The sequence below is a fragment of the Astatotilapia calliptera genome, chromosome 22 (assembly GCF_964374335.1).
Source record: "Astatotilapia calliptera chromosome 22, fAstCal68.1, whole genome shotgun sequence".
Lineage (NCBI taxonomy): Eukaryota > Metazoa > Chordata > Actinopteri > Cichliformes > Cichlidae > Astatotilapia > Astatotilapia calliptera.
In genome coordinates, this window is record NC_137442.1 from 18437624 (window position 1) to 18463131 (window position 25508).

General features: G+C 41.8%; 1 protein-coding gene across 4 annotated transcripts in view; it reads left to right on the forward strand.

Moving 5' to 3' along the window:
• Positions 1–25508, forward strand: part of runx1t1 (RUNX1 partner transcriptional co-repressor 1) — a 53443-nt gene that overhangs the window by 17943 nt on the left and 9992 nt on the right. For all 4 annotated transcript variants that reach the window (XM_026155663.2, XM_026155666.2, XM_026155665.2 and 1 more), the window contains exons 2-4: positions 16683–16820; positions 18361–18602; positions 21336–21425. In XM_026155663.2, the coding sequence (XP_026011448.1) occupies positions 16683–16820; positions 18361–18602; positions 21336–21425 (470 nt within the window). The remainder of the gene's footprint in view (positions 1–16682; positions 16821–18360; positions 18603–21335; positions 21426–25508) is intronic.

The following is a 25508-nucleotide window of genomic DNA, read 5'->3' on the forward strand; positions in this document are numbered from 1 at the left end:
ATGATGGCAGAGCAGAAGGAGCGAGCGAGAGAGGGAGGGAGAAAGAGCACTGGAGGGAGGAATGAGGGGTAAAAAGAAAGGAAAGGCTCTTAAAGACAGAGTGAGAGAGGGGAGAGAAATGAGAGCCAGCTGAAGAAGAAGGATGCGGAGAGAAGATTTCAGGAGTAGTCTGGAGAAAATGACAGGAAGTGCTGCAGTGATTAATTTTCTTACTGCTAAACCACTGCTGAGAATCGATTAGTTTAACTGAAGGGGCCCACACAATAAGTTTCAGGTCACTAAACAAAAGTGATTAATGTTTCCTGTAGGCACATGAGATATACATACTAACACACACAGTGCACAAGGAGGTGTTTTTTGTTTCTTTAGATCTTTAGTATGACATTGCTGCCCAATTTAAACCCAGGAGCACCATTTAATTGTTTGCCTTAAGGATCAGACAAATGAAGCTTAATGAAGGGCTGAACATTCACTATTAAAGCTGCTGAAATCATTTCTTTGTATTAAAAACTATATCTTCAAGTGAGCCTCCAGATATGCAGCTTCCCTTTGCACCATGGAAAGGCTGCTAACTGTTTGTTTCTACTCCCGTGAGCTGAAAACTTTATCAGTTTTAAATTTTATAAAATTCTGATAACTTCAGTTGCCAAAAGCAATAATTCAAAGCGATAAAATTAAAAGTAAAGGGGATAAGACAGAGTTTCAGTTTTATAGGTGGGATGAGTCTTATTTAACTGACAGCGCTGACACGAGTCAGTTGCTTTATTTTGTTTGAATTCAGAAGATTCTGCACACTACCCAGCTTGATGTCTGTTCTCAGATTTCATGAATCCAGTGTCCGCTGTTCATCCTAACAACAGGGCTCTAACACCTGGTTATGATTCAGCCGTAAGCACGAGCGTCGTCGGGAGCTCCGACAGCTGTTTTTGACATAGCTCGTGTATTCTGTGATGACTCTTGGGTCATGAAGGCAACTCATGAGTTGACTCATTGGACACATTTTCAACTTTGTTTGTCCTTTGTTATGTTCATGGCTATCTATTATCATATCATTTATTTGCTGGAGGTCCGTCGTTCTCTTCAAATACTGTCAACTGTTGCTAATCACCAACTAACCCTGCTGATTTTGTCCTTTGTGTTTATAGCAGTTTTCAACCAATGTTTTGGTTGAAGTAATGCCACCATTTGAAATGTGTGTGCATGATCCAGGTATAAGGAATAATAGATAGATAGATAGATAGATAGATAGATAGATAGATAGATAGATAGATAGATAGATAGATAGATAGATAGATAGATAGATAGATAGATAGATAGATAGATAGATAGATAGATAGATAGATAGATAGATAGATAGATAGATAGATAGATAGATAGATAGATAGATAGATAGATAGATAGATAGATAGATAGATAGATAGATAGATAGATAGATAGATAGATAGATAGATAGATAGATAGATAGATAGATAGATAGATAGATAGATAGATAGGATTTGGTGTCTAGATTGTGTGAATGGATTATTACTTTATCATGGCCTGTCCTAGTAACTGAAAATCAATTTAAAAACTGAATAACTTCATCTAATTTTTCATCTATTTTACACATGAATCGGTATTTAAATTCTACTCTGTATTGCAATGTCGACACCTTACCTGGTTGTGTGAGAACACAGGGACCATAGTGGCGAGAGAGTGAGTTGCTTAGGAAACAGAAAAGGCAGAGAAACAGGGATAAATAATTAGAGAGAAAGAGGGGGAATCCACGACGGAGAGGAGGCAAGAGCAGAGATGTGGGCCATTTTTACTCAAGAGAGTTCAGAGGGGGTCGGAGAAGCCTGCTCCAAATGGATTTTCCTTGTTTGTAATGAGGCTACTTCTTCCAGTGCATGTGGGGCTTTTGGAGGAGTTGGACGGAAAGAAGGACAGCAAGGCGAGCAGATAGAGGAGTAAGAGGGTGAAAATGGTTGGAAGTTGTAAAGAGAGGGCAGGGAGTAGGAAGCACAAGGAGGAGGGATTGCAACTGAAGGAGAAAGAGGCTGCAGAGAGAAAGAATAATAGGAGTGCAATAGTGTTCGGTCATAGATCTTTCTGATGATGTTATGCAGTTGCCAAAGGGTGGGGGGAGGGAGAGAATGGGGAGAAAGGGAGGTAGGAAAGGATAGATGGTGGGAGAAACAATCAGTTACTGCAGGTAGTGGTGACCAGTGAGAGGGAAAGAAATAAATGGAACATGGAATAGAAAGAGAGGGCAGATTTGTGACTGAAAATATTACAGCTGTTGTGCTGCAGAGGAGGAAAGGAATAGCTTGGTGGTATTCCAAATGTGAAGCTGTTAAACTGCGATGTAGAAATGTTAAGATGAATGGAACGGCATCTGGAAAATTACAGCTATTTTTCAACAAATGAGCTAATTGTCTAAATCCCTTGTGAATATACTCCGGCACAAAAAAAGGACATGCGCTGCATGTAGAGCACTTGTGTCTTTCTTTGGCCTTCATTTTCAAACAGTGGTTCAGAGGCTTTAAATGAGAAACATATGAGAGAGGTTCACCCAAGGAAAACTCTGGTAAAGACAGTGACCTGCTTTAGCTTCTCTTTGAAGTGAATTCCACAGTCCTGTGCTCATATTACCTTCCTACTTCTGTTCTCCTCCTCCTCTTTATTTCCTCTCCTCTCCCTTTTACTCTTATCAATTTAAACTGCTCTTGTCATTTCATTTCTTTCTCTACATTGGTTTTCACTCTTTTGCTCTCGTATTCATTCACTCTCCTCTGAAGAGGAACACTATGTAACAGACTGAGATTGATATTTTCTTTCTCTTGTTCTCACTTTTTTTAGTATCTTTCTTTGATTTTACATGACTTATGTGGTGTACTGAGAGATGGTTTGTGTCCTCAGTGAAAGACTAATCCTGATTTTACTGCATTCACACTTTATTCAGTATTAGTGAATCACTTAAGGATATCTTATAGTTCCTCATCTATATATCTGATTGGCCCAGACTGCCCAACTCAAGTAAAAAACAGAGAGACTCGGTAGACTCGCTGTCTTGCTCAGTTCAACCTGAAAACAACCTGCCAAATAATGACACTTCCTAATCCTATACGTGGGGAGAAATCCAAAGAAAATACATGTCAAGTGTCAGTGCACAGGTAGCAATGACATAACGTAGGGATCTCTGGCCTGAAGAACTCATCTGATAAGACGGGGAACGATGAGAGAAAGTGTGGAAAGGAGGAAAGGGACCGCGCGTTTATGAAAGCAAAAACAAGGGCAGAGAACGAAGCAGAGGGAGAAGTCAGAGGCAGCGCACAGATGGTGAGCTGTCAGCGGCCGGCTGTGCCTGTGTGTGTGCGTGTGTGTACCTTCATATGTGTGTGCGCTGTTCATACCATGCATATTTGTGGATTCTACATAAATGTGGAGTGCATGTCTGCCCTTGCTTTCTTGTGTGCATCCATGCATGTGTGTGTGTCTGTGCGTGTCTGTGCCCTCTGAGCTGAGGAGAGGTACTGTATGTGCGCAGAGCTGTTCTTCCCAGATGGCACTGGCAAACAGACACTGCAAGGCTGGCGGAGCTGGCACGCCCACCTAGTGCACAGTTGGCACTGCCCGCCACCATGCTTTCCCCTATGTACCGGGGGCGAGAGTACCTGCTGCCAGCCGCCTAAGCTCATTGACTGGCAGGCTGTCTAACTACTGACTTTTTTCCATTGGTAAAGTTTCTCTGGCTTTGTTGGATCCCAAGAGAGCGTTCCTTTGACCCTAAATGAATGTAAAACCTCCTGGTTTTTTAGAATCCGCCAGTCAGGAACAGCATTTCATGAGTATGTTACAACAGAAGCTGCAGCCAATGCAGAAACACAAAGTCAAGACATGAGGCAATATCAGACAACCTGTCACAAGAGTTCACGTCACAATTTAGGCATTTTAAATGGTTTCAGTTGCACGCTGCTGCATTCTAGTAAAGTCAGCTGTGGCAGGCAGAGCTTTCATTCATTGCATGTCTTAACTTTATTGTGCCCTGACTAAACAGCGATGTGTCTTAACACACTGCTATGATCATGCTGATCTATAGGCCTCTGCTGGCAGGTTTCCAGTACTGGAGGCTTTCCAGCTGAACGCCTTGATGTTTTCGTTGTGCGCATGAAGAAAACACGCAGAAACATACAACACTGAATAGCTACCAACATAAAAGACCATGTTAGTGCGAATGCTCGTGTGTGTGTCTGTGTTGCAGATGCGTTTGAATACATTTATCTGTCTATGTGTGTGGGCTTGGGTGATGCGGGAGTGATGGTGGATTTTATATTTTGCATGCCATGAACAGGACGTGTAAAGTAAGTACAGATGTATGGAAGCGTGTGTAACTGTGATCCTCTGCTGTGTGTACTCTGTGTGTGTGCGCGCGTGTGTGTGAACGAGGAAGCAGCTGTGCGAGCGGCAAGTGTGCGCCAGGTCGACAACACTTAAAGCAGAACCAAGGCACGTGTGTGTGTGTGTGCTTGCGTCCGCATGTGTGTCTCTATTCTGGAGCATATGTGTGTGCGCGTGTCACAGTGCGCATGTGTTTGTATTCTTGTGTGTATGCGGGAGGGGTGGGGAATTTGGCCACCCATCTGTGCTAGGCTATTTCGCTACTGTTTCTGCAGGCATACACACACAGACACTGTCACACACACATACACACACACACACTGTGGAGCACTGTGCCAGGCAAGCTGTTCACTAGCTGGCGCTGGCAACGCTCCAGAGAGAGTGGTGGCATCCATCTGTAGCACTGGAGAGTGGTTAGGCTGTGTCTGAGTCTATGTGTGTGTGTGTGTGTGTGTGTGTGTGTGTGTGTGTGTGTGTGTGTGTGTGTGTGTGTGTGTGTGTGTTTGTGTTGCCACAGAAAAGCAAAACAATGGGACTGTCTTGATGATGCTATTAGTAGTATCAGTCGTGGGTGTGGGGACAGAGTTCAGAGATGTGCTGGTTGAAAAACTGAGGCTGTTTGATGGACACGGGGGATGGATGTGGCGAGGATAGCGATCTGAGGCGCCTCCTGCTGAACAAAGACGACAACATGTGATGCTAATACCCAGAAATGCTAGAAAACTAATGGACTGTCACAAATAATATCTCACATTTGTATATGGAAAATTAAAAATAAAGTATCAAACCTAAAATTTATGGCCAGTTTATGATTATTTTTTACTGAACTAAAGATTAAGATCTCACATTAACACATGATTATTTAAATAAAATGCAGATTGTAGACACTGGAACTGTACAGTCCTGTCAATGATGCTTCAATGGTATTGTGGGCCATGTTTAGCTCCTTTCTTCTCGCCTGTCAGTGGACTCAGATGGCTGCGTGCTGACAGGGATGCGAGACAGTGAAAGGTGAAAGAGCCCAGTAGAAAGGATGTAACAGTTAGATGAAAGGAGACAAAGACACATCGCTGACCTAAAATGGGCTGTGGTGACACTGGGCATGTGTGTGTTTGCGCGCAAGCAGAGGCCATCCCTCTGCCACCTTCGCCTCCAGCCATACTTTACTCACAGCCACTCAGAGCCATTAGCAAACCACAGTCACTGTGTCACCCACAAGAACACAGGTACACACACACACACATGCGATGTAAGCTTAGAAATGCCCCGATCCAAGGTCTCACCAACCACCGCTCCCTGCTCACCAGATGTGACTAAGACCCTGTTTTTAAACATCTTCCCCCCGCAGGGCAGAGGAGGCAGCAGTGGGGGTAGAAGGGGAAGGAGAGTAAGAAGGCAAAGGAGTAGTGGTTTTCAGAGAAGAGGTGGTAAGGGCTAAAGGTTTTTTTCCCTCTGTTTTGCAAATCTGGTTCTATTTAGCACAGCCCTGGAACACATTTCATAAATTGCAGACATATTTTTTCAGAGTGGTTTTGGGGAAGATAGTTAACCGGCAGTAATTTCCAACACATGGCAGCCGTCATGTGATATTTTGAAAACACCAGGCAGACAAGCTTGTTCCCTCTCCCCCAGGAACCCCCACTCTCTTACTGTTAGCCTATGCCCTCTTTTTTCTGTTCTTGTCCTCTGCCTCCTGTATTTGATTTCCCATCTGTGTCTCATATGCCCTAAATGTTATCTCTTGTTTACAGGCTCTCCCTTCAGCATCCTTACCTCTCTTTTCTCAGCTCTTTCTTGATCTGTTTCCCACATCTGTTTTCAACCCTCACCCTTTCATCCATGTCTGTTTTCCTACATGTCACACTAAATAACTGTACTCTCACTTAGCGTCCATTGTATATCACTCGACTCATGCGCCCCCTTTATCCATCCTTCCTCTAACTGGGTGTCTCCGTCTCTCTCCACGTGGTAAGAGATAACTGTCATGTAAAACACGACGGCCTTTACTGTCTGTTGAAAATTGATCTTGCTGCTGAGGCCTGGAATATATTATATAATATTCCTTTCAGCATGGACACGCACACAGATACAAATTGGGTTCCATCTGGCTTACGGCTCCAACACACTGTAAGCTTTCAGCAATCTTATATATTTTATTGAAATCCGCACTGTGGATCTAATAAATCTGGGTAGGACATCAAGTTAGATATAGACTGTGTGATGATAATACCAACTGAATCGTGGGCTGCAGTGCCCAGCTGTGCTCCAGTATTGCTACTTCCTTCATGTTGCAGTCACGATAACAGCTGGGACACACATCATACAAACAAACGTAACGCCGCAACTGTTGGTTGGTTTGCTGGTTAGCAGACGTAGGTCATGGCAGCAGTCAAACTGTGAGATGTCAGTACCCTCTGGCCCAGGCCATGCAGTGACCAGCTTGGAACCTCTCTCTCTGTGCAACAACCTAAAACATCATCATGATTCCTTCACATTGGTAGCGAGGAACTCCACATATATTTATAATAAAGCCAGAGGCCAGAGGGTTTGATATGGGAAAGGCCTCATTCACTCTGATACCTTTAAAGGAGGTTGGCAAGCAGAGAAAAAAGGGGCGCAAGAGTGGCTCATGGAAACAAAAGCAAATATGCGTTATTTATAGTGTCCGAGGTGTGGTCCAGCTCCTGAAATTCAGATGTATTATCTCCAATTGAGCGAACATAAAATGGAAATAATGCATGCGAGCCTGTATCATTGTGAATTAGTGTGCTTGTGTTTAGAGATGGAGTGGCTATATGAGTGATTTTAAGCTGTACTTGAGCTACAGACCTGAACAGTTCTCATAAGGGGTTTGTGTATAAATGTGCAGCCTGTTCATAGCGGTTATTGTAGCGCTGACATATATGCATGTCAAAACGCACAACCTATATCGAGGTTCAAAAAGCAATTTCGCTGCTCTACACTGTAGACTAAAGAGGTTACAGACTGGCTGTGTGGGAAGCTTTAGAAAATAAAGCCATGTGTCATCGGCATTAGGATGTGTGCTGAGAGTTTTGTGTGAGTCCTTTGCTGGCGAAGAGTCTTGCCTGGGAAAACGCCCAGACCCATTTGGGCTCACTTTGCTCTGTGTCAGCATGGCATCAGAAATGAACCAAACTGTATACAGAAAGCAGTTTCCAATAGGCTGGCTTCCATCAAGTGACCAAACATGGCTCACCGAGGCTTACATGTGATTTACATCATTCTATTTTTTCCCCCCAAAACACACCATTTATATCATTATTTAGACATCATGTTGTTAATGAAAATGACAAGCCAGCTTTATATAAATAAACGATGTCTTTGATGGAGTATTCTAAATATGTTGAGCCCCGTTTGGCCCCACTGTGGAAAAATGTCAGATGGAATTAACATTTCTATTTCCATCAGCACTTTAATAATGGTAAACTCTGCTCATAATGGCGGTAAATCTCCCGAACTCGCTGTTTGTCACTCTGCAGCTTGTCTTTACTTTTACCTCTCGCCGACCCTAGTCTTCTGTCACACACATCCATTGCTCATCTTTACTTTTAAAAGAGCTCGTAGTTCAGCTTTGCCTGGCAACAAGATGTGGCAGGAGTACTTTCGATTTGAGAGGATGCATAACGGGCACTGTGAATCATTTTTATTGTTCCTTAACACTTGCTTCCCCTCTCTGTGCAAGTGAGACTTTTTCTTTTCAACAGATGGGTAAAACAGACATTACTATAAATCTGACTTAAAGAAAGAAAAAAAAAGAGCTTCTGATGCTATACACCACATATGTTTTATTGACCGCTGTGTGTGTATGTGTGCAAACGTGAGTGTAGGTCTGAAAGATCGACGTGTTTTTGTATGCATATATGCACGTATATGTGTGTGTTAAAGTTTGTGTGGTGGAACAGATGGTGCTCAGACCTCTGTGTGCAGTTGAGAAATCTCCGTATGTTGCACTGAGAGAAAAATAAAGATATGGTGGGAGATGAAAAAGACTGTCAGCATTGATCCAGAGCCAGTCTGTTTGCAAAGTTTTAGTGCTGTATTGTACCACATTTTCACTGTTACACTCATCAACGGGGAAAGATTAGGGATGGGAATCCATATTGTTCAATTTCCTGGGAAGATTATCTTTTCCTTTAAACAGTGTTTTTCTTTTTTAGACAGCTGTACAAATGTTGTCAATGTACTTCCTTCACATAGAAAGTTAACCAGAAATTGATAATACATGACCAAGCAATAATCTAATCGATATGGCATCGGTATCTATAAAATGATATCCAAACCAACCCCTCCAGGCAGCACAAGCACACAAGAAACTGATCATTAATATAATCACAAAGGGTGGGAATGATAAATATGATTCAGTTCAGGTCCCCTATTCTCATCATTCAAATCTATTGCAAGTAAACACAACCTTTAACCCCCAAACTTCCAGAATCACCAGTGAGCCATATTTCAGTGAAGCAAACACCCAGGTGTAACATACATCAATAGTAAGATGATGGACTCTTAAACTACTTCACCAGCTGGCCGGTCAGGACAACATTGGAAGTTATTAGTTCTTTTTTTTTCTTCACTGTGTTAAATGACTCAACTATCAGTCCATGTCTCAACCCCATCTCTGATTACACCGAAATATAAATGATGGATGTTTAACACGAGGGAAACCAACATCACCTTCTTCATTTGTGGTAAATGTTAAACGAACACGTAAAGCAATCGTTTAAAGCAATTAAACACATAATTGCTATTGACAGTTTGCTGACTTTAACAAGCAGAAACTACATTGTGTGCACTGGACATGCATAATTTAAGACAACGTTGCTGATATTAAGCGTTAAGCAAAAACCAACAGTGAACTTTCAGGAACAATATGTGATCACCAGTGAGTGTTTGCAAAGGGATTGACTGAAGACAGGAAGAAAAGTGGGGGGAGAAAAGCACGAAGGTAACGAAGGTAACGAAGGAAAGAGGGGGAAAAAAGGAGGCGAGGAGCGAGAACAAGGTGGTGAAAATAAAGTCAAAACTGATGCGCTGATGGTGGTGCTGCTTTCCTCTGCATTTGAATCCACTGCATCTGCTGTGGAGGAAAATAAATAAGACAATGGAGATCAGATGTGTGTGTGCGTGTGTGTGTCTGTGTGAGAAGGACTGAGAATTGTGTTGTTTTGCTATCAGTGTGTACATGCATCCCTGCAGCTGTGTGTCTGTGTATGTATTTGTGTTTTTGTGGGCTTGTGGTAGGGCGTTGCATCCATACATCTTCTTGACAAGCGGGTGGACTTTGATGGGACATGCTCTGCATACTGCTCCATCTGGCTGTGCGTGCATGTATGTGTGTGTGCATGTGTGTGTGTCTGTGTCTGCGTGATATTCCACTTGCATACAGATAAGATTCCTCTTGTTTCTCTGCGTACTCTGTCTGAATCTCAATCATCCTACCTGTCGCCCAGCGCTGTTCTTTAACACATCTGCCCTTTCATTCTCTCTCTCTCTTTTACCGCTCTTTGGTCCCTACTCCCCACATCTGTACCCAGCACACAGAGCAATCACCGCACACCACTATCACACCATCTCAGTATCGTTTCATCTCTTTCATTACTACACAATTACCTATCCGCCATGCTCCCTCTCTTCACACATCAATGTGCGCTATGTGCTGGAATAACCCGCTCTATCGTGCACAGCCGTGGGCACGTTGTGGAGACCAGTGCTCAAGCCACAGGCGTCCTGTGGCTTCGGTGCCTCGTGGTTTTCACTTCAGCACCTACACATCGGTGTTCCCAGTGAGGGTATTACACATCAAGATTACAGGGTTGCCGGTGTGTTCAAGGCACACGTGGGCCAGTGTGCATGCACTTTTCCATGTAATGATGGTATCTTACAGTATGTCTGACTAATACAATTGTGCGCTCACGCAGGCGCCAGCGCACGGTAAATTGTTTATGCCACAGCCGCCAACTCTCGAAAATTCACCCAGCATGATTGAAATCCATTGTCGTTTTGAAGAATGGGATTTGCCTGTGTGAAGTAGTCTCAAGTGGCATATTACTGCCACTGTTATCACATCATTTTCTGGGTCTCCACTGGTACTCTCGGCGCGCACACATACACATTCGCAGAACCACGCGTACACACGGAGGCAATTCTAGCTTATGAAGTGTGTAATGGAGATTGTTTGACTCTATCGCCCGATGATAGACTTTGAAGTCATTGTGGCCTCGATGAATAATCTAAAATATCAAGGTTAGGCAATGTTGCTCTCATTTCGCAAGGTGATTTGAATACGAAATGACCTCCCAGTTTTGCGTGCGATGATGAAATGTGCGAGGTTTTGATATCACATTGTTTTTTTTGCCTTGAGTTATGGGTTAGCAAAGTCCTCCCTGTAACATATTGAACTGTTTCTCAGGGACCACGTTCCTCCTAGATATCGTTCATTGCAACAATCCTGTTTTAAGCGAGTGATGTAACTTGCGTGTAACCTTAGAAAAGGCATGTATCACAAGTCAGCGGGGGGATAAAATCTCCTTTCTTTGAGCTCGGCTGTAAGAGGGTACGGGCGAGAGGGAGAGAAAGACGAAGAAAGGAAGAAAAAAAAAGCGAGAAAGAGGGAGCGATTTTTGCAAACACTGAGGATCACGTAATCACGGACGATGCGAACGGGTGATGTAAGTGTGAAGACATCCCTGTGAGTGGCAGGTAGTTGTCCAGGGCTCTGCCTCATTTCTAGGCTTGATTAAAGTTACAAACCAGAGCAGATCGAGCTTTGCTTTGTTATTTTAACGGGAGGGATGTTTGGCATGATTTGAAGAACACAGCATATTCAGTCACTGTTGTCTTAGTCTGCAGTTGTTGTTTTTTCAAATTTTTGTGTGCCTTTATGACAATGAACGACAATCCAAGTAAGCAGTGCTTAGATATAAAGAGCTACCAGCAGAATAATGGTGGCTCACACTCCAAGCTGACTCAATACACAGCAGACCGTGCAAATATAAGGCTACTCCTTATGCAAAATCCTAATTCAGTCAGATATCAGTGAAATAACCTTCGACACTTTCAATATAATACCACAGTAGAAATATGCATTTGTGCGCACATTCCCATCAGTTTTTAACTTTCTTTTATTCAGGCCGCCTATATTCCAAATATTTCCGCTAAGAGCTCCTTTAGGGTGCTTTAGATAAAACTGCGCAGGAAGTGGTTATTGTGCGAGACATTAATCACTGTCATCTAGCGTGATCGATAAGCTCAGCACCTCGGCATGCATAAAGTGTGCTAGTGAAATAGCACACATTGGAGAGACTCTTGTGTGCCTTCATAGCTAATTGGTGCCTCTTCAACAACTGTTCTCATCCTCTTCAATCCATTAATTCCTAGACAACAGCACTTCTGAGAAGCCGTAAAGTGAGTTAGCCAAAGTCAAAGCACTCATCACCCCCCTTTCCATTAAAGCTCCGCACATCAATACCTGTCCACTCCTGGAGTACCGTCGTCTGGCCACAGATCTGATGTTATCCCTACATGATGTAACCGGCGGTTCACTAACAGGCCTAATAAATGGACAATGCATGTGCCTGTCCATTAACTTCTAACATGGTGTATTACACTTGAGAAGCCCAACTTTTTCAAGGTTGTTTAAGGGTGCTTTTTGGATTGAATTATGCATGAGGGAGGGAGTACTTCCTATCGTTCAGCTATGTAATAAAATGAGCCTGTCTGATTGTCCTTCAGCTCTGATACATATTTTTTTTAATTTAACAGTATACGTGACATATTGGCTCATGAAAATGGATAGCACACAGGTGTAAGGTTTGCTTTGACTTGTTTTCAGGAACGTGCTAGAGTTTTAAGATGTATCTGTATTTTTTTCCCAAAACTGGGTAAATTACCTTGTGTAGGGAGAATTGCCATTGATTCAAGGGGCATAGCAATTGTAGAGTGAATAGCTGGATGCCGCCTTTGTTGGTTAGTATGAAGCCATTGATGTTATTCTGGTTATGTACTTTGCAATCAAACCAGAGACAGACGATGCTGTTTGTAAGTCACATACCTGTAACTTTGTGTGGGGGTTTGTGTGTGCAAGAAACTGTTATTGCCTGGATACACGTGTGTGTACGCATGTGTGTGTGTGTGTGTGTGTGTGTGTGTGCAAAGGTTTCACACTAATTCATTCTTCATCCTTCATCTTCTTTACCTGAGGGACAGCAGATGAGTTTTGAATGCTTTCAGGGTTTGTTTCCCTCATCTCTAGCTGATGACTACCATCCAATCATGACATTGACCCAGGTGTTATTCTCCAATTACAAGCCTGTAACCAAACTCATCTTTTCATACCACCGCAGGGCCCAGAGTTCCATGCAGGAGTCCGCGTGGATTTGAAGTTACGTATTACATATTGTGCATCAAATAGACATGTTATAGGCTTGTAATGTTGAAAATTGTATCTTTTTTTAAGTCATGGTGCTGCAGCTGTAAAAATGCTCCAATTCTAGTTGTTCTACTTGGTGGAAAAACTGCATCCTGTTATATCATAATATTATAATATGGATTTTGTTTAATAAGGCGTTACTAAAAGTCTATTTCAGATAGCGTTGTGCTGATGCGAGCCATTTTGTGTATCCATTTTCCTAACTAATCACAAAGTTTCCTGATTTGCAGCCTTTCTATACAGAACTTATAGATGAAGTGAACTGAGCCAGAAATTATCACACAATTATAGAAAAAAAAGCACCATACAGACCTTTGGAAAGCACGAGCCATTGAAACAGAATAAGCACAACCATGTGTGATATAGCGGCTTTATTTAATTTATGCTTGTTAAGTATATACATGCAGGGCCTTTTTGTTTGACTGGAAAATTATGAATTACCTTGGGTCCTGTCACCGAGCCATCTTTTTTAATGACCTTGTATTTTCGTAGATCATATTTTAGGAAAGTATAGAGGATATGATAGCTGGCAGCCAGAGGTAAGACTATACGTTTCCACTAGCTATGTCTTGAGTTTATAAAATAAATAGTCCAGATTTTTTCATATTATGGTGAAATTGGAGCAGTAAAGCTTTCACAGTCTGGGCAGGAAAGGTTGTTTGTGTGGGTGCGCAAGGAAAGAGGTAGAAAGAGAGTGGAAGCAGGAGAGTCAATGTAAAGGACAGTAAGTAGAAAGGGTTCAATAGTCTCTCTGCTCGCTATACTTTTCTTTTCATATTGACTTTTCTTTAACCTCCCTTCCTCTGTTCTCTGCTTAGCTAATCAAATTTTTCCCACTAATATGCACTTTGTATCCAATCATAGTGCTCTGCTGTGCAATGTGCAACCTTTTCCTCTAAATTCCAATCAAGCTCTCCATCACCAAGTTAAAGCTAAGTCAGTAGTAATCTTACATCTCTGTGTTCTGCATTGATGGTGTAACTGAATGTGACCCTAAAAGCATTTTAGGCTCAAGGTCATCTGGCTTTTAGTTGCCTTCCTGCATCCATAAGAGTCACACGGTCTCTAATATGTGCCAGTGTGGTGTGAGACAAATGTATTCAATCCTCCCAGGTACTCTTCAGTTGACAATGATAGGACAGTTAGAAGGCAGGAGTGCTGTCTTTATCCCTCCTTTCCTCTTTTTTGATCATCTGAGTGTAAGAATCTTAGGGATTACTGGAAAATCCTTTACAGTTTTGAATATCTTGGGCAAAAATGACTTATGATTATTTCTTTGTGATTACACACAATTACCCTAGCAGCTACAGCTTAATTAAATTAAAATAAACCTTTGTTTCTTTGTATGTGAAAGCCTGGAGAAGCTAATCGTTGTTCTTGAACAGGCTGCTGGTCATGATGATTCGCGCCGACATGTTGTATGTCTTGTTACAGCATTGATTCTTTTATCGAGCTACCTGAAATTCCTTCGGCTTACTTTCCAAACATGTTGAATAAATAAAGAAGCCCTAAACGTTCAATCGCAGGCAGAGATTTGGAGCACTTTTTAGAATTTTGGTGACATCTCCATCTCTCACTCGCCTGTCTTCTAAAGTCAAGCTGGCGTGACTAAAATACTTCACACATACTTCGTCACAGTGCACTTTGGCTGCAGTGCTTTTGAGATTTGGGCCTGGCTAACAGGCTTAGGCTCCTCTGTCTCTCTCACGGCAGTATTTCTCCTTCTTTTTACCTAAACGTAACATTATGGCACTGTGGATCCAAGCAATCAGAAAGCACCAAGGCCAACGTTTACTATTTGTGTTCTGTGGCGTATGTAGTATATGCTTTACTTAGTTGAATGCACAAATGCTTTAAAAATTTCCAGAGGAACAGAAGTGAAAATATAAGATGGTGTAACAACATACGCATTAAAAACGTACTCACAAACACATTTTGGGATTTTGGTCAAATGAATGATGGGAAACACCCGGGGGGGGGAACATGCACAATATCTTTGCACTTTTACCACACTGTGATGCATTTTGGAGTCAAATCAGATCTATTCACACTGGTTACAGCAAAGTTCCCAATGTCATAGATAATACTTTACTTTCTCTTGCAGCTCCTCCTTCCTCCTTTTCACACTGTGCCACAGATACATTTGATAAGAGTCTGTTCACTTTGTGATAGGCTTGTTACTGCTGTTGCAGAGAGAAGTTGTATATCTTGTCTTGCACATTTTATATGGTCATTTAACTGGTGAGCACAAAGCAAATTTATTAAGTGGAAACGGTCATGTCCGAGAAAATGTTTTGCTTAAAAAAAACTGTCGTCTTTAGTGTTTTGTTTGACTGTTTTATTTAATGTCTAATTAGTTTATAGGCTATCTGGTTGTCTGCTGTGATGCTGTCTCAAACAGATGTGAATATACTATCCAGAGATTCAAGCATTAAGGCAGTGTGAGAGTGGGTATGTGTATTAGTTTGAGTGTAATGAGCACTGCAGTCATTAGCTGGGACGGGGAAGGGGTGTGGGCTGCAGGATGGCACAGATGGTGGTGGAATGAGACCCGGACTCACTGCAGATTTATGCTTCTCTCTCAGGTGTCTGTCTGTGTGTCTCTGCTTGCTCACTCTCATTTCTCATTTCAAAGTCAGACACTGTGTGCCAAATGCGTAAGATGAGGGGAGCCATCTCTTTCCACATCGAGTCTCTCTGGGGCTCCTCACAAACATTTTGTCATCAAAATACATTCTGCTGCCCTTTGTACTGTACGTGCATTTGTGTCGTTTTTGTAGGCATACATTTGCACGATTTCCATTAATCAACGAGAATAATTCAGCTCTTTTTGAATAGCAACAGCTTATCAAGAGCATATGTTCTAACTGTGAAGATTTGGAAAAATAAATGCTCATTTTATATTTGATCTCAGACGCATATTAAAAAAAAATGATGGGCTCCTGTTTACGACCGTGTTGCATCACCTCTTCTTTTAACAACACGATAAGCGATCGGGAACTGCCATCGTTTGGAAATCAAAATATTTTCCCGTTCTCGCTTGGTGTGCGATTTCATCTGCTTGTAAGTTTGAGAGCTAATTTGTTGTATTTTTCCATATTGCGCCAAATCTTTTTATCTGGTGACACAACTGAACTGCAAGGCAAACCAATGCTGTTGTAATAAAGCTAGAATCTGGTTTATCATTGTCTTCCTGACATGTCATCACATCAGTGCCATCTGGATGGCAGCATAAATTGCTTCAAAAACCTGTTCAGCATTAATGGCGCCCTCAAAAATGTATTAAATGAGCTTGGCCAAAGAAAAGTTGGTGGCTTTTTTGGCTCTTCTCTTTATATCATTTATATATAAATACCTTTTATGATCCATCTATCTTCTGTCACGGGGAGAAGCAGCCAAAGCAGAGGCACACAGATCTCCATCCCTCCTGCCATCTTCACCAGCTGTTCATGGATTGAAGAGGTTGGACACTAAGTCGTTCACAAGCCAGCTGAGAGATTTAATCTCTCCAGTGTGTCCTTGATCTGCCCCAGGGACTGCTCGATAGCACACATCAGGAAAAGCAAATTTAGGAGGTGCTCAGGAGGCATCCTAGTTACATGCTCAAGCCACGTCAAGTGACTCTCTTCAATGTGTCAGAGTAGCAGTTCTACTCTGAGCCTCTCCCAAACAACTGAACTCATCATCCTATCTTTGAGAGAGAACCCAGATACCCAACTGAGAAAGCCACTTTTGCCGCTTGTATCCGTACTGTATCCCACCTGGCACAGAATGCGAGGCGACAAAAATGCTGCTCGTTTCTACTTCACGGTATTTTGCTTTAATATTTTCTGTCTTCTTTGTCTTTGCTCAGATCGCACTGGGAAGCGCTCCATCATGCCCGACTCACCTGCGGACGTCAAGACACAGTCCAGGTTGACCCCCCCTACCATGCCACCCCCACCCAGTACACAAGGAGCACCCCGTAACAGCTCCTACACACCAACTACATGTGAGTAAGCAAAGAGGACGTGTTTATTGCTGATTGCTGATATAAGAAAACCTACTTTTATTGCAGACCGTGACCATGCTGCAAATATGGTCCAGTGTTACAGTGAGAGAAATAATGTGACTACTTTTGCTATTAATGGCCAACCAGCAACAGCCTGCTGATGAGTAGGAAGGAGGTCAGAAAATTACCTTCCTATAAATGTTCCCAGCATTGCTCAAAGATCACAAAGAAAAAAACAAAGCAAATAATCTTAACACAGTTAATATTTTACACTAATGTCACAGCTCAGTCATGTCCCGGCTGGGTGTATGGTTGGAGGTATAACAATCATATAAAAATTGCACTCTAAAAATGGTGATTGACAGTAGATTTGCAGAAGCTCATACATATCAACGCAGTTCCAGCATGCGAGTTATCATGGTGGACGTGTGGGACTCGTGAGACCCTCTTATCAAGTTGCATTGAGCCTTTTCAATTCTTTCCCAACAAGTTCATTAACACCCATGCTTACAAACTGTTGGAGCAATGCCATGACACGCACATAGCTTGTGACGAGCAAATTACACCCTAGTATTCACTCAGAAGAGCATACTTAACCACTTGCATGAAGAGCACTAGAATCAAAGAATCAGAGGCCCTGTGTGCTCAGAGCACTTGAGTCTGCATTGGTACTGCTGGTACTTTGCAACGGCTGAATTATTTTGTTCATTTTTAATCACATACCCCTTTTTTCATTTATGTTATTTACTTTCTCTCTCTCCCTTTGCATCTGTCTGTCTGTTTCGCTCTCTCTCTCTGCTGCAAACGCTCACACACCACAATTAACATTGGGGCTTCCGTGCAATGAGGGAGGAAAGGCCCAACTCTCTCATTACACATGCCAAAGGTTTTAACAAAGCAGTATGCTTTGATTTCCATCCGACGTAATTGTTACCAGATGCAGTTTGAGCATCTCGTCTCTCTCCTCTCTTTACAGTGGTGGGTTTGGACGGCGGCCAGAGGGGGAGTGAGTGGATCGCTAGTCACAACCTAATCTCATTAGAGAGAGAGCTTTATGCTGCCTTGTATCTCTTTGTACAGCAACTCCCCCAACACACACACAGACACGTATAGCTTCCGCGCTGTGGAGGACAGGGGGGGGTCTCACTGTCACCGGCATGTTTAGAGCTTCGGGAAGAACAGAAAAGGGAGACGGAGGTAGAGAGAGGCAACGTGTCTCCAAATACAGAAATATGTTTTTATGGGAGGATGCCGTGAAGGTTCAAAGGAGGCGCACTAATTGGAAACAAATGCGGACGCTTGCGGATGATTTTAGGGGAATGCGCATCGTTTGAAATCACTGGAAATCACAAAGCTGTTGTTTCCTCCATGATTTGTACGTAGCGGGAGGAAATCCAGTGTTACTTTAACAGTAATGTGATTTTATCAGAAATAAAATTTACAAAAATAATAAGAAATGACGTCAAGAAAATGCAATTAGCAAATGCCGTGCTTTCCTGTCTGTTGCTCACATTATTCTCTATGTCCTTATCTCACACAGTAACCAACGGCAGTAGCCACTCCCCAACGGCGCTCAACGGCGCTCCATCTCCCCCAAATGGTTACAGCAATGGTCCTAGCTCATCCTCCTCATCGTCTCTGGCCAACCAACAGCTGCCTCCAGCCTGTGGTGCCCGACAGCTCAGCAAGCTCAAGCGCTTCCTCACTACTCTACAGCAGTTTGGGAACGACATCTCACCTGAAATTGGCGAAAGAGTCCGCACGTTGGTGCTGGGATTAGTGGTAAGAACCTTTGGTGTCTGTGAGCTGGATCAGTGTTCTTAGAGAGGAAGTAACTGCTTGGTGCTGTTAAAATGTGTTAATATGTGTAAATACAGTATTGTGCAACAATCTTGAGTGAATCTTTATTTCCTTATATTTTGATTCCAAGAAGTCAGACTTTCTTGTAATTTTTTAAAGTGGTCTTGGGCAGTAGTAAGTCCTTCAATCAAACATAAACAACTTAGTGAAGAACACATTTTAAATTATATCTTTAGGCACTTTGTTACTAGCATCCTTTCAAGAAAATCTTGAATTTCTGATGCCAATGATAACACAGTTTGACAGGTTTAAATAGCATGTTTTCAACAACAAGTATAGGCATATTAGTGTATCTTGGAAGATTTTGAACAAGTAAAAGAACAAAAGAAGAAGTGGCAGGCCTTAAAAAAAATATCTCCAGCAGATGAGCGTTGGCTCAAAACCTTTGTAGAGTTTCTGCCTTCAAAACTGATATCGATCGGTGACGTTAAAACTCATTCTTGAGGATCACACAATGCCTGGCAAACAGAGAAAATACAGCAGTGACATGAGGCTGGCAGTATCCATCTTTATACAGCTGATCGACAATGAATTTAACTACACTGCTGTGATTTCAACTGAAATGTAACAACGTGGAAACGACGGCGATATGGATTAGACTTCCCATTCCAGCATCAAACTAATGTTGTCACTAAGGGTGTGCAGGTGTCTGACAACCTAACATAACTCACCCAGTTGCATATTAAAACTGTTATTTATGTAGCTAATGAATAGATGTAATTGCAATCAAGTGATGACTGTGGCTTTAAGAGGATGCTCAAATTAAAGCATTACTGCTAATCACACTTCTAACCCTAATTAAGATCCAGCAAATAGAGGGAATAAAACAGCATTTGATATTCAACATGTAAATCAGAATTTGTCTGAGTTCGTCAATTATGAGAAAAATGTAGGAAAAGATTGAAAAATATGAAGGTTTTAAGTACAGCACATTCTTTACTGGAAATTCACATTGGTACCACGAATGTTAATATTGGCATTTCTGCAAAATATACATCGAGTACATTTGATAAGACAGATGTGTTTCCCAGTTTAGTTGACACAGTTATGCTAAGGATATATCAGGGAAAGGATTTGGTGTAAAATACAATGTGCAAATCTGGAGATTTACCACACATCTTTGTGATCTGAGAAATTTTGAGCTTAATGAGCAGGGGAATACAGAAATAATGATTGAATGTTGTGCAGAAAAGAGGAGGAGGCGGAGGAGAAGGAGGGAGGAATTTTTTTAATTAGCCACATAGAGCATAACCTCCTTTTGGCTTCACTATGTTTATTTTTCTCACCGTCTGCATACGCACATGCCTCTCCTGTGTCCTTTTGGTTTGCATACCTCCCCGCCATACACCCCCCGTCTTCCTCTCCCGCTCACTGTCTCTCTGTCCCTCCCCCTGCCTCGCTGAAAAGAGTGACACCGTTAATTAGCTGGTTGTGTGCTTGGGAGAGGGAGAGAGGGAGACTCGGGAGGTTTCACTAGCTGTCAAGAACAGCCCCTACGCAATCTGGGCGAACAGATGTAAGACTGAATGTAACAAAATTCAGGTCTGGGAAATAACGCTGAGAGTGTTGGGTGGAAAAATAATATCTGCAGCTTTTTTTTATGCTCTCTGTGTTGCTTGATTTTTCTCTCCTCCCCCCATTTATTTTTTGGGGGGTTTTTTTATTGAAGATTCCTCTGCCATGTGCAAGCACACCTTTTTCCATCTCTGCTTTTTTTTACCTCTTCCTTTGTATTCTGGGAATACCTCATGCTGAAAATTAAAAATAGTGACACTGTCTTGTCAGACACTGATGTAGTTTTCAGCAACTAGACTTTATTTGGGTGCTAAAGTTGACAAGTTGCAATGCGTAACCCACTTTTTGACCGACCCCCCCACTGCTTCAGACACTTAAACCATCTCCACATTTGCACTATTACAGGAAAAAAAAGCACACATGCTCAATAAAAGTGCACACACATGCACACACTGTTTTTCTTCACAATCTCCTGCTGCTGAAATGTATTTTGGTTATTCTTCTCTGTGATCAGTAAAAAAAAGAGAGAGAGTTGTACATAAATGATAAAACATTGATCCAGAAAAGAATGCTTGCCATGCACACATGTACAACAGAAAAGTTGTGTGAATACCCCATGATTAGTTTGATTAGCATAAATTATTAAATGCAGTGCATTATTATCCATGTCCCCGATGTCTTCCAGATATAGAAAATCCTCATTGTGTTTCAGCTTCTGATTATAATTCACGAGCGGACATGTGGTAATGTGAAAATAGAGTGGAAAGCCACAAGCAACTATACTTAAATGATTAAATAAATACAGAGATAACTGTTTTTAAATGAGCCTGTATCTCACGTATGATAAACTCCATCAGCGTTCGTACAAAAGCCTTTTTAATCAGACACATTTGTCCTTCGTGCAGGATGTGTTTGGATGATGTGACTCCTGTATGTGCGTTTGTTTCTGATGGAAGGAGATGTGTGCCTTTGTTTTCTGTGGCTCTTTTTCACTGTGGCCTGCCCATATGCTTCCTATTACAAAACCCAAAATGCTCAGTCCAGGCCAGGATATAGCTTAGCTTCCAATAAGTAATATTATCACTTAATGCCTTCCACATGGATTCATGTGTTTGTTTTTTGTGTCTCTCTCTTCTCCAGAATTCCACTCTGACCATCGAAGAATTTCACTCCAAGCTGCAAGAAGCCACCAACTTCCCTCTGCGACCTTTTGTCATACCCTTTCTGAAGGTAGAGGCATTTCAGTACACGTTTACAACAAGAAGGTTGCCCGCCTGTTTGTTTGATCAATGAAATCTGGAAAGCATTTAGCCGGCACAGATTCCAGATGTGCATACTTATGTTCACGATATTTATCCCTGTTGTTGCTCTTTTTTTTCCTTTTCTTTCTTTTTTGAGTCTCTCTTCTTTTTTGCACTTTTATCCCGTCTTTCATCCATCCCTCACTTGTTTATTTCTTGCTTCTTACTCACTTTCTCTGCTGTTGACGAGAAGCTTTCAGGGTTTTCTTCTTTTCTTTTGCTCAGTCTGTCTATATAGTGCAAAACGCTGACACAAGGCAGAATTTTTTCTTATAAGAGTGTTTGGATGGAAAGAAGTTGTTGTTTTTTAAAGATAAACACAGTGAATATACTGAAACAGAATGACTGTGGTTTTATCCCCAAGGACAACGTATCTATTTATGTCCTCCTCATCTTCATATTGGTCTTTGGCTTGTTTTTGTCATTATTTCCCTTATTCCCACTAAGCTGCATTTCAACCATTAACATGGTATGTTACTAGAGGAAAGAACACTTTCTTAAGCATCTGTGCCCTTCCCTCAGTCACAACAGCATATCTCTCATATCTATCACAGTGTGGAAGATAAAAGTGAAGGAGATGAAATTATTTCTATTTGTATCCACAAAGGGAATAATGTTTATTTAATGTGTGGTTTGTGTGAGATAGGTGCATGTAGTGCTTTTTGGTGCATATTCTGAAGGCTAAACTAGGGGCTGAGACTGGGGGCAGTAGCGTGATTTGTTATGATAGTCACGGATGACAAATGAGACTGAGGTTTATACTGAGCAGCAGGTGGGTCCAGGTGAAGTGGAGATCAATATCAGTGAGCTACTGAAAGATGGAGAGCAGCGACGGGTGTAATATTTAACGCATCACTCATTTTTTGTTCTTTTGCACACCTCTGTAAAGGTAAAAAGCTCCATTTTTTTCCTGTTTTCTTCTCCAGTCTTCTTCTTGATTTGCATCAGTCTTTCTTATGGACTCTCTGCTATTTGTAACTGAGCAATCTGGGAACCCATCCGCTATTGTCTCATGACTAATCTCTGGGGACAATGGTGAATATTTCAGTGCTTCCAATGTAGCCAGCGGATATCCGGATCAAAACTTCCCGTCTGGGCATTGTTTATGAATGCAAATCAGCTTTTTCTATTCAGTTTTTTTTTAAAAAGCAAATAAAAAACTAAATCATCATCAGACCATAGGTTGCGGTACCAAAAATCTGGTAATTTCTCTACAGATTCTGCCTTATAAAGGTTAGAATTATCTAAAAAAAGAAAAAAAAAACTTGAATTAATAGAGATTCTGAGTGACAGATGGGTAAATGTTACTTTTGAAAACACAGGCGGCATCTTTTCCCAACACAATAGCCTCTCACTTTACATGGTGCACTCACATCTGCATTTGCAGATGTGTGCATGTGTCAACTGACATTCACAAGTTTATGTTATCCACCAAGGGTCAGCGTGGTTATGGGCAGCAGAAATTGGTCCCACTAGAACTGCCATTACTCTTTGTTAACGATACAAACAGGAGCTTTGTATCCACCCCCTCTCTTTCCTACATCACTCCCTTGCCCTTAAGTTTTCTTCATTTTCTTTCGCTTCTTGTGAAAGATTTTTTTTCTCCCTCTGCCTCCTTCTGTCCTTATCCCTTTCGTTTCTCTGTTTATCTACTGTTCTCCATCCATCCATCCTCCAGTCCCTCCTTCCCTTTTCCTCTCCTCGCCAGATGGTTATTGTATCACTGGGATGGCTGCGGAATCAAAGATGCAACTCTCTTTTTTTTTCCTCCATCGCTCCTTCTCAGCCCCTCTCTTTCTCCCCAGTCTAATTTTAGTGTCTTCCCACTGCGGGGCCTTTAATGCCAGCTACCATATGGTAGCAGAGAGCAACTGGAGGTGTGGGGGAGCTTTTATAGGTGCGTCGAAGCACAGCTGCAACAATGCATGTCAGGGCTCAAGGTTTTTCATTACGCTAATGTTATACCGAGTCAATCCCACCAACTACCCACCCCCTCTCGAATTCACTCAACTCTTTTTTCCTTTTCTCTTAATGCTAAACCGCAAATTGGTTGGGATTCTTTACTGGAAGGAGGCAATCATAAACCACACAATGGCTGTGACGTGATGTGCTGGCGAGATGCGGGCCACACGATTCTTAAAAGATATGAATGCGTCTCAGCCTTCCACTTAAAGTTGTGCCATTTTTTAAAGTTCGCTCTTTTTCTTGCGTCAGATTCAAGTGTGAGTAGTGCTGCGAGACGGGGGAATAAACACATACAGGTGTGTGTGTGTGTGTGTGTGTGTGTGTGTGTGTGTGTGTGTGTGTGTGTGTGTGTGTGTGTGTGTGTGTGTGTGTGTGTATGAGAGTGAAGGAGAAGGAGAGAGTCTGTTGCGATAGAAAATAATTGAAATAGGGCAAAATAGACATGCAAAAAACGAAGTCACCTTTCTCTTCCAACTGCAAATTATACAGAGAGAACAGAAAGTTGATGAAGTGCAGCACATCCTAAATGTGGCATATTCTGAATTGTTTTTTGGCACCGTTTGACAAAATGACAAAAGCAGTATTTGAACAATAAATCACCCCAAGTAGAATTTAGCTGTGGCTGCTGAACATTACTTGAAATGTGCCTTTTCCCCCCCTTTTTTTGGTACAAGTGCAGATGTTGGTTAACATAAGTATGCGGAAGCAAATCGCCGCACTTTATCATATGAAAAATGATCCAGTCTCTTCAGTGGTCTGCATTTCTTGACTCAGTCTTTTTGTTAATGTATCCCACATCTCCTCTGGCAATTAGGATGACCTCTAATTAATATAAGATGAGTTCACCAGGGTCAAAGCAATTTATTTTATGCTCTCTCTCTCTTTTTTTTCCTTTTTCCAGAGGGTAATTATGATCATAAACTATTAACGGACCATTAACTCGGGCAGGTAAAGCGAAGGCCAGCGGCTGGCATTTCTCTTACTGCAGCCAATTACTAGAGAGAGATTTTCATGTGATTACAACATTAATACTACTAAACAAAACATGGCCCAGTTCAGGTAGTGTTACTTCTGTGTGCAGCTGCAGGAAACAGAAGAACAAAGGAGTGAAGACTGTGAGGAAGATTACAACAAAAAAAAACAAAAAGGAAAGGAACCACAAAAGAAGCAGGAGACTTGCGAGAGAGATTATGATAGTGAGGACAAAGCAAAGATTAACGGACCTAAAACTTGCAAAGATGGCCTCTCCAAAGGCTCTTGTGATGTGCCTCGCCAAAATAGCCCCCACTCTCATTCTAAGCCTGCTTGACGCAACACTTTCATCTTCTTGCCTCATAATGCACGCCATCAGATGTCTTTGAAGTCGATGTTCGCATACCTGCATGGCCCCGTAACTCCACACAAGAAAGTAGACCCCCTTGTTACAGTATGCCAAAGAGTTTGAAAATAGCTGCTGTGTTTTTTTAAATTTTATGCCACAGAGAGACTTTACGGCCGCTAATGCACTCTGGGTCTCAGAAAGCTGCGGTGGTTCAGGAATAATGAGCAAAGAGGGGTGAGATGGTATGGGAGACATGGATCTCTTCTTACAATAAAGTGGTATTTGGAATAAAAATCTTATAAGACATTGGCTTTTATGTGTGATTCAGTTCTTTGTGTGGGATGGTAACATGTCGGGTGGTAGGACTGTGTGTTGTCTACATTTCCTGAGCATTAATATGATTACATTTACCTTTGTTACAACGTAAAGCACTCAGAGCAGAGCATAATGTTTCTGTAAGTCATAAGTGCCACTTTTATTACTTTTAGTACATTTTTATCACTTTTTGCACCTCCAAAGTTTCAATATTGTGTTTCAGAGATAAGAAGTTTTAGTAAACAGTAACCAGCTCACAGTCTGAATGATTGTTCACCGAAGGAGACTTACCTGAAAATGTCTTTATAAATGTTGTGAGGCTGAAAGGCACGCATTCCTCACATTCTTGTACCTCCTTTGAGCTCTCAGGAAACAGTCATCAGCATTCTTGTGAATTTCCCGTAATAATCA